The sequence below is a fragment of the Charadrius vociferus genome, unplaced genomic scaffold, assembly GCF_000708025.1.
Source record: "Charadrius vociferus isolate BGI_N301 unplaced genomic scaffold, ASM70802v2 scaffold72, whole genome shotgun sequence".
Classification (NCBI taxonomy): domain Eukaryota; kingdom Metazoa; phylum Chordata; class Aves; order Charadriiformes; family Charadriidae; genus Charadrius; species Charadrius vociferus.
In genome coordinates, this window is record NW_009647830.1 from 8,524,234 (window position 1) to 8,538,125 (window position 13,892).

The following is a 13,892-nucleotide window of genomic DNA, read 5'->3' on the forward strand; positions in this document are numbered from 1 at the left end:
TGCTGCAGGCGTGGGGCAGAGTGGCTCGAAAGCTGCCCGGCAGAAAAGGACCTGGGGGTGTTGGTGGACGGCTGGTTGAATATGAACCGGCAGTGTGCCCAGGTGGCCAAGAAGGCCAACAGCATCCTAGCCCGTATCAGGAATAGAGTGGTGAGCAGGACTAGGGAAGTGATCATCCCCCTGTACTTGGCACTAGTGAGACCCCACCTTGAGTACTATGTTCAGTTTTGGGCACCTCACTACAAGAAGGACATTGAGGTGCTGGAGCGTGTCCAGAGAAGGGCAATGAAGCTGGTGAGGGGTCTGGAGGACAAGTCTTATGAGGAACGACTGAGGGAACTGGGGTTGTTTAGCCTGGAGAAGAGGAGGCTGAGGGAAGACCTTATCACCCTCTACAACTACCTGAAAGGAGGTTGTAGAGAGGTGAGGGCTGACCTCTTCTCCCTGGTGACAAGTGATAGGATGAGAGGAAATGGGTTCAAGTTAAGTCAGACAAGGTTTAGATTAGGTATTAGGAAATTTTTTTTCACTGAAAGGGTTATTAAACATTGGAATGGGCTGCCCAGGGAGGTGGTGGATTTGCCATCCCTGGAGGTGTTTAAAAAAAGGGTAGACTTGGGGACATGGCTTAGAAGGGGCTTTGTCAGGGTAGGACTTGATGATCTTAAAGGTCCCTTCCAACCTCAGCAATTCTATGATTCCCCTCTTTTTTAGGGTTTGTATAGTAGCCTCTTGCTTGTGTCCTACTAGCAATGGAGATGAAACTTCTTTCAAATGAAAATACAGAAAGAACACTTGAAATGAGATTTTTTTCTGAGAGTCATGCTTTTCTTTTGATGAGTGCACTTGATAAAATGTGTTCCGCCTACCCACAGCCCCCTGCCTTCTCTGTGTTTCACTGATAACGTGACCCACCACAATGAAATCAGTATTATTTCCTGAAAAGCTGTAGGCAAGCATGATAATGAGAAGACAAAAAGGAAAGTGAATGTTAAATAAAATGGGAGAGAAAAGACTTGTGCATATGTATGAGGAAAAAAACGGTAAAAAAAAATAAATGTGGTTACAGTTGGATGTAATAAGGGGGAAATAAGTGCATATTCCTTTTAAAGTATATGCATCATAGAATACAGAGGAATAATTCTACCCACACCATTACTCAAAATTCCCACCGAAACCTGTGGGATATGAATGTGGGAAATGAGGATAGATTTCAATGACATTAGCATGAGTTTAATGTTAGTATAATGTAGCTAATATTTTGGAAAATGTTTGAGACTAGGCAAAACAATCCTTTTCAGAAGCTGTGTTTAAAAAATATCTTTGGTTAAAGGAAGGACAAATCAGAAATAAATAGCAAGGGTATTTTATTTACATAGAACTTAACTGTTTAACATAATTCCAGGATATTTTTTTACTCATATCTATATAAATACACACACACACACTCTTTTCATCAATTTGCACTTTCCGTAAGTATGTAAGAAAATGGTATTTAAGAACATTTCCTTGGTGATAACGTTTACAAGCAAAGCTGGTTACATTTGTAATTAAAGGCGGATTGAGGACAAGAAAATATCCCACAAGAGGAATACCGTTCCTTCTCAAACATATAACAGTACTCTAATTGACTTCAGCAGGGGTGGATCCCCTGCTATATGCTTTTTTTTCCAATGTAATTTCGAAATCTTTCTCATTGCCGGTCATTTACCTTCTTTGAACAAGTACTTGCTTTAGTTTTAGCTGGAACTCACCTTGGATGAACCATCAGCAAAAAGCCTATGCATCATCTAAGTTCTTGTGCGCTGACAAATTTCACTTTTTAACCTGTCCTAAAGCAATCATTCGTTCCAAGTCTATTTCCTGAGGTCACATTTTATATAGTCATGTTTATGCATTTTTAGTCTGCTCAAAATCTTCTGTTTTGTACCAACTGTTACATTTTGCTCCTGACAAAGCATCAGCTGGTAACAAACAGCTTTGGCCCTGAACGCATGCCTCATTTTCATTCTATAATTTTATCCCATGAAGTTTTTTATTATTCTATATTCTCTCTACCGTGACCAATATCCCGCAAGTCGTTGCCAAATTGAGCAAACTATGGGCCTAATTGTGACAAGAGAAAGAAGACTGCTTATTGTTAACAGATATGATAGGTGAATAATAAAGCAAGAACTTGGGTAACAGCATTCATGCATTTTAGCATGTTGGATGAATTTGGAAGTGTGGAAAATCAGAATGCTCTTGGGATACTTTTGGGGATACTCTTGTCTTTTCTTTAGCCCAAACTGCTTATTAATCACAAAGTAATGTAGTATTGGTAAATGACAACTTAGTGCCTGGTTTTCCATATGAATGTACAGACTGAATGCCCATTAATTTCATGCCAGACTTTTGAACTGGAATATGAATTTATCATTTGTATTGTAACACTCCTCACTTTAGAAGTGATTAATTACCATCTAGGTAATTACCATCTAGTACATGCCCTAGGATAATGTTTAGACATGTACTTAAGTATTTTAAATTGATAAACGCACCTAAAGCTATTTATGTTTCCTTCTGGATCAGAACAGGTTTCTCAGTCAGTACAAATCTTTCATTGAATATGACCTTAGCAAATGTGGAAAGATTTACAGAATTTTCAGGTGTGGAGATGAAGCAACTGTAAGATAGTAACCAGTCTGTCATCTGTGGCACTGACCTTCTACAAGTATAGTTGGTGATACGGAAAGACAGTTCTCAACTTACCTGGACTGCCAGTGGAGAAGACCCCAGTCTGATTTAGACTATCTCAATAGCTATCATGTATCACGTGAATTTCAGAGGCCTTATCTGATCTATTATGGTAGGTCGCTGAAGCTTATTCAGAATAAATAGTCTAATTGCTTTGTGCTGTCTAACGTACCAGTTTGCACCAACTAGTACTAATAACTGGGAGTGAGAGTTTAATATTTAGCTAACTGCAAGTTTTGAGTGGCAGATACAGACTTTAAAAGAAGTCTCAGGTAAATGAATCAATAGGGTTTTTTCTAAAATAACTGTGGCATTATTATTACTAACAACATTAAAAATCATGTTTGTCTGTTGCATCATACTTTATTTAATGCATTGCCATTCTTTTACACTGCATTGAAATGGTTCTTGCTGAAGAGTCTACTTACCTCTTCTTACATCACAAAGCCATCCTCTTTGATGTATTAGCTGCCATCAGTCATATTCTCCTTTCTAGAATCTCATTTTCTCTCGGTTTCCATGGCCTTATTATTCCCCAGGTCTCCTCTCGGCTTTCTGATCATCACTTCAGTAAGGGCTTTAGAGGGATCTTTCTTGGTACACCTCCACATCATCTCTTCCCTTTTTATTTGCAAATACAGCTTTGACTGCTGTCTCTATACATGCAGCTCACAAACCTGCTTCATTAATCCAGACCTTCTCTTTCTCAGCACACCAAGCTCTCTGTCTCTCAGATGATCCCTTTTGAATGATACGGGCTACGTCTCTACCAGCAGACAGCGTGGAGTGGAGAAACAGGGGCAGATCAGCAAAGCAAAAGAGGTGGTGCTGAGGACCTCACGCCCACATTGAGTACGTTGTGCAGAGAGGTTATTTCAGACTCTCTGTGATCCAGTAACATGGACTGGATGCCCGCCAGCAGTTGAAGCAGTGCTTGGAGCAAAAGCACAGATGCAGTCTTTGAACCGGGGTTGGGGTTAGTTTCATCTGAAAGCTCATGAGCTCCAAGACTGCTTTGCGATGCAAACTACAGCCCAGTAAGTGGAAACATCCTTCTGAAAGAAACACTGTGTGCTGTTTGCCATGCTTCCTCTCACGCTTAGAGCTGTCTTTTGACAGATGCCTGTAGAAAAGCTTGAGAATTGTTTGGGTGTTAATTTACTATGGCACAACCTACCATGCTGACCAGTTGCCTCTTTTAATTAGGTTGTAAATTCTTTGAGGTGTCATCTTCTCTTTTCCTAACACTGATGCCACTGGATGGTAATTAATTTCTTATAAATGCAAATATACGGTTATGATTGTATTCCCATTGTAGCTCATCTACTGTCATCTCCTTTCTATTTCCAGAAAACTTCTCATGTCTTTGTTGTATAAGACATCTGGTCAGTATAGCTCAGCCAAGGATTGTAAGAACTGTTTCAATTAGCATAATCTCCCAGTCACAAACAGTACAATCTTTGTCATCAGAAAGGAGAATTATATAAGGTTGCTTCTAGCCATTGTAGTAATTTTGGAGTTATGTGGTTAGGGGGAGGGTGTTTGTTTCTTTTCAGTGCAGTGAAAGTGCAGAATTAAAATGGCTGAAATATTGTTTTATCTTTTAGTACTACGCATTCATGTCATCACTAGGATACAGACCTATTTTTAGTTGAGTGGTGTAACTGGCCAGTAGTGGCTCTCGTAGCTATGCAAGAGATGCTATACGTGAGAACGAGTGCACAGTCAAGACAACAGCATTGCCAGGTTCAACTGTATGAGCAGATTTACAGGAAGATTTGAAAGCATTAAATGACACAGCAGGAAAAAAACCTTCTATTAAGCTGTACCATCCTGAAGACTGACCAGGATGCATATGGCTTAGTTCACTCCCGTGTGTGCATCAGTGTGTCCCTTGCTTGACTAGGCTAGCCTCCATGAGACTGGCCACTATTTTCTTGTGCCTCTGTGCCCCCAGCCATAAAGGATGATTGGGCATCTCATGGGTTGGGGTTTTTTTTAATATATATCTTAACAATAACTGTGTAAATTAGAAACTAGTTGTTAAAGAGGAAAAATACTGTGAGAGTGAGGGCACGAACTGTGTTTGACTGGACCAGATTCCCACTCACCACTCAAAATGGCTACTCACTTAAGCCTTTTGGACTCCTCTTCAGAGGCACTTCAGTCTTTCCCTTGACAATACACAGCTGCTTAAGGAGAATTCAGGCCACCAAAAAATATTATTCCGTGTATTTCTGTGGGTCATACAGGTTTTGTGTAGCACATGAGGTCTTTGGAGACCTAGACAAGAGCCTTACATATTTACTCTTCTCTAGCAGACTTCCCATTCTTCCCTAGCAGACTTTACTTGTCTCTAGAAGACTTTCTTCACCAGTTGTTGGTATTTAGATTTAGATTTATGAGAAGAAAAGTTGAAATACTTTTCTTAGGTGTTGTCATCTTGAGGGTGCTTACATAAGGACTCAGCTTCATTCTTTCAGATTTTCTGAAAGTAGGTCCCATACTGTTCCTGTGCAATTTTCTCTTATGCAGAAAGCAAGAAATATTTCAGGTCTGCTAATATGGATTAGCTGCTTTGAACTGGTAGCTTTGTTCCAATGAATGTTTGCAACTAAGACTGAACTTCTCTGTGTGTCTGTTGTATATGTGTACGCGCAGTTTGTCCATACTTTGGGATTTGGATCTCTGAACAGCAGTGGTGTTAACTAGCTGAGGCTGGTATAATACAAGGTTAATACAGTATATGTTGGTAAAGCTGATTTTAAATTTAAAGTGACCATCATTGTGCCCCTTTTAGTCACTTATTAGTCACTGTTTGTACTGATCTGTATTCCTTTTTTTGTCCCCACTTAGATGTTGCAAGAGCAATTGAGTTACTGGAGAAACTGCAAGAATCTGGAGAAGTACCAGTACACAAGCTACAGTCCCTAAAGAAGGTGCTGCAGAGTGAGTTTTGTACAGCTATCAGAGAGGTATGGATTGAGATTTTTACTTATTTCTCAGAATAATATCCCACTCCTGAAAAGCAAAGGATATTTGCCTTTCAGTGCTGGAGAAGCAGGAGTGCCTTGTATAAAGGATGATGGATGTGAGATGTGTTTGTAGCTGTCTGCTACCATGCAGAATGCTGAAGTTACTGAAAAGCAGACACAGAGCAGTTGCGTCAGCAAGGCATCAAGCCTGAGGCAATTAGCCTTGCTAAGGAGAAAGGGTGATTAATTAGTACTTTAGTATTCTGCTCATGCTGTTTCAAGGTCTGTGCTAACCTGTACAGCACTGTGCTGGGATATGGGGACACGCCAAGTTGAGTCAGTGCAAGCTTAAATGCCTCTCCTTTGAGCTCAGGTGTGCGATAGGGATGTGCTGATAAAATCAGATTGCAGTGAGAGACAAATGGTGCAAGCACTGAAGTTAACTGAAGCTGACAGGAATCTTGCCATTGAAGTCAGTGGTCAGGTCCCAGTGGGCCTTGCTCCACATGTCAAAAATCCTTGTCAAATTGCTAAGAACTGTGATCGTTAACCCTGCCAGCCATGGTCAGGGCCTTCCTAAGCTCTGCCCAACAGCAGGTAAATGATGATTGTTTTCTTCTAGTCAAGCTAGAGAAGAAGGACCCCTCCTTCCTACATGCATGCAAGCATTACCTTTAAAGTAGTTAAATTACAAATACTTGTGTTAGAAATTTCTTAGAAACCACAAATTAATACATTATGTCAGACTTCTTACCTACTACACTGAATGCTGTTAGCCTGCCAAACAGAAGCAGCTCTAAATGCCCTAATGAAAACAACATCTTTTCAGCAGAAAATCTGTGAGAACTTCTGTTTATCTATCTGCTGCCTGGAACTAATCCCCCCTTGCTGAAATCAATGGGGAATCTAATGTTCCCTCGATGGTAGCAGGATTGAACTACTGATAACTAGGCAACAGCAGCGCATTGATTGAGTGGACTGCTGGGTGGCTGGAAGGAAGAAAGAGAGGAACAGACATTAGTTTAATAAGCAAAACGCAACGCGCTCTTTATTTTATGGAATATATTCTTCAATGTGAGAAACAGAGAGAGGCTTCCACTTAATTAAATGGCAGTTTTCAAGGCTTTTTAAAAGGAATAGTGTTCCATGACAATAAATAGTGGCAGTATGTACCCTGAAAAGCCGATATTCTGACTAGTCCTTTCATTTAACCAACTAAATGCTTCTTTAATTGACCACAGGGCATTGAAAAGCTGTGGGGTTGGTTTTGGTTCTTTTTTTCCAGATAGCAGAGCCTGGTACTCCAGTTGTTAAAGACAACTTTCAGTCTTTGCAGCATCATCAGTGAAATCAAATTTATACTCATCTCTGGAAAATAGTCTTCGCAGGAGCAAACAAAAAGCTTGTTGAAACAGGTACAGAGCCTAGGAAGTAGGAAAATGGCTTAGACAAATGCACTCTCAGTTCAGTGAACTGAAAGTAGATTTTGACAAAATCATCTCAGTGGCACAAAAGGTCTTTATAGAGTGTTGTGCAAAGACAACCTGCACATGACAGGCTATCTAATTACTGTTAGATTCTTACAATCAAATAATAGTCACTTTAAGAAGCCTGGAGCTAGTTGTTACACAAGAATTGAGTGACGGTGAATGAACTGTTACATGAGTTCTACCAACTTCATAAACAAAAACATTTATTTCTTTTTACATATTTGACATGTAGTATATATAATATAACCTATCTAATATATCACAATCAGAGAACACAATTTTTACATGCAAAAAGGTTGTTAATGCCATTCATCACTATGTGTGTAAATCTTTTCTTAGAAGAAATCTTCAAATATAAAAGGCGCAGTAACAAATCTTTCCATTTAGGGAGAGCGGGAGAATTGACATACATACATTGCTAGTACCTAAAGTTGTTCAACATGTGGCTCCTCTTTTCAGTTACTTACGTTAAGCTCTTGGCAAATGTTTACACTGTAACTCTCTTTTTTTCCACCAGTTGAAGAGTTGTTGGAAAATCGCAGAAAATAATTTCTTCCATTTTTAAAAAAAAACTAATAAGAAAAGCACAGACTATTTTGGGCATGTTACGTTGCTAGACATCTTCAAGCACTGCAGTGAGGGCTTGGAGGATATCTGAGCTGCATCTTGCCATTAATCAGGGGTGCCCTTCTTGCATGGCCTTCATGTACATTGGAGTTTATGAAAGGCTGATAGCTACTTTATTGACCAGTACAGTCTTTTCTGAGCATATTTGAGCTTGAGATAGCTGAGGCTAGACAGAAATCTCCCTGCAAATGCTCCCTCCCGTTGTTTATTCTCTTCTTACCCCGAATGCAAAACACGAGAGTTTGGCAACTAGCTCTTAACTCCCTCTATTAGCACCTACATAGACTTAGAGGAGAAAAGTTGTTGACCTTTACAAATGAAGGGATGGCAGTCAGTTGGAAGTAACAAGAAAAGTGGGAGTTGTTCAGAACACAACAGCCTTCCTGCAGAAAGCAGTGAAGCAGACCGCGTGTGAGGAGTAGGTAAGAGTAATCGCAGTGGGATGAGGAGCAGTGGCAGGCTTTGTATTAGTATGCAAATTCTGGAAGAGGCTGCTTATTATATGTATGCAGAGATTCAGATCTGCAGTGTGGCGTGTTCATTGTATAATGCAAGATTTGAGCCTAACTTTTGTCAGAAAATCTGGTAAAGAGGTTAAGGCTGATTCCTGTAGTCCTATAAACTTCATAATGGAGGAGCTTTGGAAAATAAACATTTTTTTTTTCTAGTCTTTATGGACACCTAACTGTCCAGTGGCTTTGATTGTTAAACTACATCCCAGAGAAACTCAGTATCAGGCTGAATGCAGGTAAAATGATCAAAGATAAGGTATAATCCACATAGTATTGATTGAATGTGACTTGTCCCTTCTATAAGTAGGAATTCTTTAACTACAGAAGCAGGAAATCACTTTCATGATCAATTAGCCTTTGAAAGTATGAGGTATTTTGTTACATGACATACATTCCAAACTTATGGGTAGGAATCTATTAAAGGGATGTAATGAATTGTATTTATGGGAACTTATTTAGCAAATCAACCCACCAATTCAAATCCTTGCGCTAATATCCCATAGAAATAAAATCTTTTTGAAGTGACTGAGTGAATGAAATTGAAATATGAGTACTTTGGCATTTTTCTAGGATGCTATGTAAGGAAATTGTGATTAATGGTTCTCACTTAGCTAAATATAAGTACCACCAACTGAAATATTCTGTCTGGCACTAGACGAAAATATGTATTAGCTCTGGAAATAATTTAAGTATGTAATGGCCTCAGTATTTCCTTTTCACCTGAAGATGCCCAAACCAGAAAGCAAGTTAACTGAAGTCTGGTCACATTAAAATTGAATTTTGAAAAAAAAAATTAATTGCATTTTAAAATTACTTGTTTCAAAAGCTCTCTAGCTACATGAAGATTAATAAGCCTTTTATAGCCTTATCACCTGGCAAAAGATGCATAAATCGTGTCCATTATACCATTAAGTCCTTTACCCTTCCATGTGTTTTTGCTGTGTATTCAAAGCTGTTGCTATGTTATTGTCTTCTGATTCCCAGGGGGTTCCTGGAATAGGTGAAGGGCAAGGCTACAAAAGTGAATGCATAATTGAGCTACTGAGAAGGTATATTCACAGGCAACCTGAATTGATAAAGTGACTTTAATTGCTCTAAGTCAGTTAAAAGGAAGTTATGAGAACTGTAAGATAAGGTGAACTTCTGGTCTGGCAAGAAACTGTAAAGATCTGTAGGCACAGAAGATAGAATAAACAGTTGAGCAAAACACACTAAATCATCAAGAAAATGTGGCATACTGTCGTGGCTTAAGCCTAGCCAGCAACTAGGACCACGCAGCTGCTCACTTACTCCCCCCAGTTGCTATTGGGGAGAGAATCAGAAGACTAAAAGTAAGAAAAAACTCGTGAGTTGAGACAGTTTTATAGATAGAGCAAAAGCTGCGCACACAAGCAAAGCAAAACAAGGAGTTCATCCAGTACTTCCCATCAGCAGGCAGGCGTTCAGCCATCTCCAGGAAAGCAGGGCTCCATCACATGTAACTGTTACTTGGGAAGACAAATGCCATAACTCCAAATGTCCCCCCCTTCTTTCTTCTTCCCCCAGCTTTATATACTGAGCATGACATCATATGACATGGAATAGTCCTTTGGTCAGTTGGGGTCAGCTGTCCCCGCTGTGTCTTCTCCCAACTTCTTGTACGCTCCCGGCCTCCTCGCTGGTGGGGTGGTGTGAGAAGCAGAAAAGGCCTTGAATGCTTAGCTACAATCAAAAATATTAGTGTGCTACCAACACTATTCTCATCCCAAATCCAAAACAGCACTATACCAGCTGCTAGCAAGAAAGTCAACCCCATCCCAGCCGAAATTATGACAAATACCTTAGCAGATTATGAGAATTTCATTTACTGTTAATATCTGGTAATTGGTACTGAAATGCCAGGAGAGTAATGATACAGCTTGATAAACCCATGCATCTCCTGATGAGCAGAAGTTTTCTTTCAGATTGATTCTCAAGCTTCTATTTCTCTATGTTAAATAGTAGTCTAAAATTCAGGTGTATTTTGCTTTCCTCCTAGCCTTCCTTCGCTACCCAATTTTCCATTTCAAGATTAAATCTCATGTTTTTCTGCACGGATATTATTTAAAAGAAAATCTGACTGGTAAATACCTATGGTGAAGCATTTATCAATACCAAAAGTAATCACATCAGAAAGACTCACAAAAATAACCATTATTACATTCTGTTATCTTATGATTCCCACCAAAATATCAGGTCATTGCAGAAAAGCACTTTTTCACAACAGCGTCACTGACTATTAAAAGAGGGAGCGGTCAAGACAAAATACTCTACTGTTGTATGTTTTGTACGAAATGAGCCTGTGGAACAGCATGTTGTCTTTGAAGGTAGTTCAGTTTCTACTTCAGTAGTTTAAAACTTTCAGACTTACTATAAAAATATCTTGTGGACAGAGCATCCCGGACATTTAAAGAGCACTAGTGACTTACAGACAAAAAAATGGCAATGGCAGAACACTGACCCATTTCTGATAAGGTCTGGATGCCCCCCAGTTGCTTTAGAGATATATTTGATTATGTTCTGTAACACCAAAAACATCATGGCCCTATATACTAGGTAGGATAGTTCAGCTAGTTGGTATATTGGAATGATTTCCTTTAATTAATAATTTTCATTTTCATGCCTTAGCAATCTGAACGCCTGTAATCCCAGTGCTGCTGATATGCAATGTGTTATTATCTGCTCACTTCTTCAAGCTGCCTACCTGCACTTTTCGTTATTAACCTTGATATATGTATTTGCAAATATTAGGGAACCAGAAGAAGGCTGCTGGGTGGTGAAAGCTGAGGGTGGTGATACTGTGCTCAGTACGTTACTGTGATGCAGTGTGTGACAGCAGGAGGCTGGCTGGGATCTTTAGCTGTTCACTTCAGTTATCCCAGTAGAGTGGTGTACTCTATTTTAAAGGGCTGCACTAAATATAACAGTCTGGGTGCTACCTGGACGCAGGTGAAACTTCTCATGAATTCTTTTACTAAAATTGTTCATTTGGGATTTTAATGTAGGAGTCATTTAAAGTCCTGGTTTTGTTGTGTTTCAAGAATCCCAAGATTTGTTTGATCAGTTTGCAATACAATGCTGTTCCTCTACCTCCCAGACATAGCTTCTGAAAGCAGAGCTTCATTGTTTTCTGCCTGATGAATCCCATTCCTGGTAAAAATAGAGGCTCATGAGGCCAAACCTTCTTGGTTGGCACAGAAGGCAGCCCCAAAGTTCAAATCCTGCCCTGAGTCGCGTTCTTTTCACTGGGAGCTCACTATTTGTTAGAGGAGGAGAAATACAATTCCAGTCGGTCTCTCATCTCCACAGGGCAAACCCAGCTTTTGAAGTCGTTAAATTAGAAGATGCAACTTTGGGGGGAAAAAAATACATGTGTGTGTCGAGAAGACTTATCGCTATAATTCACAGCACAGAACTGTGATTAAGGCTCAGTAGGAAACCTGACATCTAAAGTCCCCTGCTGTCACATTTACCAATGCAAATGGAGGTGTTGGTCAGGATTAAGTAAAAGTGGCGTGTTGGACTTACTAATAAGGCAATTAGTAAACAAAAGGGCAATAGGACAACTCATATGAGTAAAGCGAGCAAGATTTGTCGACTCAGATTTATAACTCAGGTCATAAAAGCAGTATAGTTATATTAGCGTGATGCCCCATTAGACTGGCTGGGAAGCAAAGTTCTCCTTAGGCTAATCTGATACCTTTTTATACCTTGTTCTGGTATTCCAGCTAGTTTATTCACAATTACTGCACCATTAATTCAGCAGTAGCACTCATGCAGCAGCAAATACGGAATTGTGCAAATTGACCAAGTTCATTCATATTTTCACACATTTATGCATGGATTGATTTGTACCTTTTCATTACATTTTGCATTCCTGGATGCTAATTGTAAAGTTTCAGCATTTTATCTTATTTTTAGATACTGGGGTAGATCATAATGTCTGTTGAACCAGTACAGCTGGGCCTCAATTCTGGGGCTGTGTAGCATTTGCAAGAACCTTCTTCTGTACCTTTCCATCCCTTTTCCATTACCAGCGCCCTAGCAATGAAATGCCATCTAACATAGAGATAAAAATGTCAGCTAAATAAGTACCTCAATCACTGTTTGGAAAAGGCATTACTTAACTTCATTCAAAGATGACAATAGAGCAAAGTAATAGTGTTTTCAGGTTTTACAGAGTTTTTCTTTCCCTCTCCTGGTTACTAGTACTGCATCTATAATGATGAGTTGAGAGAAGGATTTGTAATGTATGTAAATTAGAGCAGAAAAAAAAACCCAAATTTCAAAAGATGGGCTGCTTGCTTTTTGTCTTGCCACCGTGCTGTATTAGGCATTTAGAAAGTTCAGCAAAAACCTTAAGTTAGCAGTAAACACAGAATATTTTTTCAATTATGCTACTGTGTTCAAATATGTGCTATGTTTCAGAGTGAATGTAACCAGAAATTACGCAAATCTTGAAAAACAATGAAGTTTCATATACCACTTTACCGTAAATGATGGAAGCATTACTCTGTTGCTAGCAAGCCCTGGATGGCATGAATGAGAACTTTTAGAATGATTACCTTGTCACTCAGCAGATGGCCTTCATTAATGGCAATTATATGAATTTACAAAGCTGCCCAAGCATTGTCTGAGAGAAGGCGTTATTAAGCTTCTGTGCAATTACTAAGTCCCTGTGACTTCCATGACTTCACTGTAGGAGATTTAAACCAGCTGCTGTTGTCACTCTTTTTTAGCTGCCTAGAGCTAAATACATTGATTTCACAGATGTAGTACCCCAGAATCTGGGGCCAGACCATATCACTGGTCTTTAAGCAGTGCTTTCTCCCATTGGTTTTGATTAAAGATCAATTTTCAGAGTCAGCTGATGGCTATATATCTACTCACATTTGTGCTCTGCTTGCGTAGTTGTGCCTTTCAGAAAAGATAAATATTGTAGTGCTTCCCAAGTCCTGCAATGTATAGAATCAAAGCAGTGGCATATCTTGTTCCTATCACAGTTTATGTGGATTGCTGTACCATATTCACTAAAACTCTCTGGTGAGTGGTGCTCAGGTGATGTTCTTAGTTCTGCACACGGCTGCAGTTGCGTATGCTGCAGAAGGTGACTCCAGCGCAACATGGGTGGTGCATCTCAGCATCTTTTTTGTTTTCCTCACATTATCATTTTAGTTTATTGTTGCGGTATGCTATTTGCTTACAGAAAACCTCTTAAGAATAGACAGAATAGCCTCTGCTGCAGTTCATCTCAAACCTGCTTCTTCCTCTTGAGAGAAATCAGCAGCAAGGTGAACTACTGAGGAATATTTACGCTGATAGGTTGTTGGAAGCCACCGCACCACTGTTTCTGCCTTGATGGAGCCTCATTACCCCCCTGCTTCTGCTTAACTGATGTCACTGATGAGACTCCTGAGAAATGCTGCTCAATCTCCAGTTTTTAATTGTGACTTCAGAATAGAAAAGAAATTGTAAAACTGTTTTTAAACTCCATTTTAGCTACATTTTTTGTTGGTATTTAAAACAAGAAACAA

The 13,892-nt window shown here is 39.5% G+C and overlaps 1 protein-coding gene across 1 annotated transcript in view; it reads left to right on the forward strand.

Annotated features, from left to right (window-relative positions):
- Window positions 1-13,892, forward strand: part of LIN7A (lin-7 homolog A (C. elegans)) — a 38,118-nt gene that overhangs the window by 4,173 nt on the left and 20,053 nt on the right. The window contains exon 3 of the mRNA XM_009882668.1: window positions 5,593-5,711. Coding sequence (XP_009880970.1) covers window positions 5,593-5,711 — 119 coding nt within the window. The remainder of the gene's footprint in view (window positions 1-5,592; window positions 5,712-13,892) is intronic.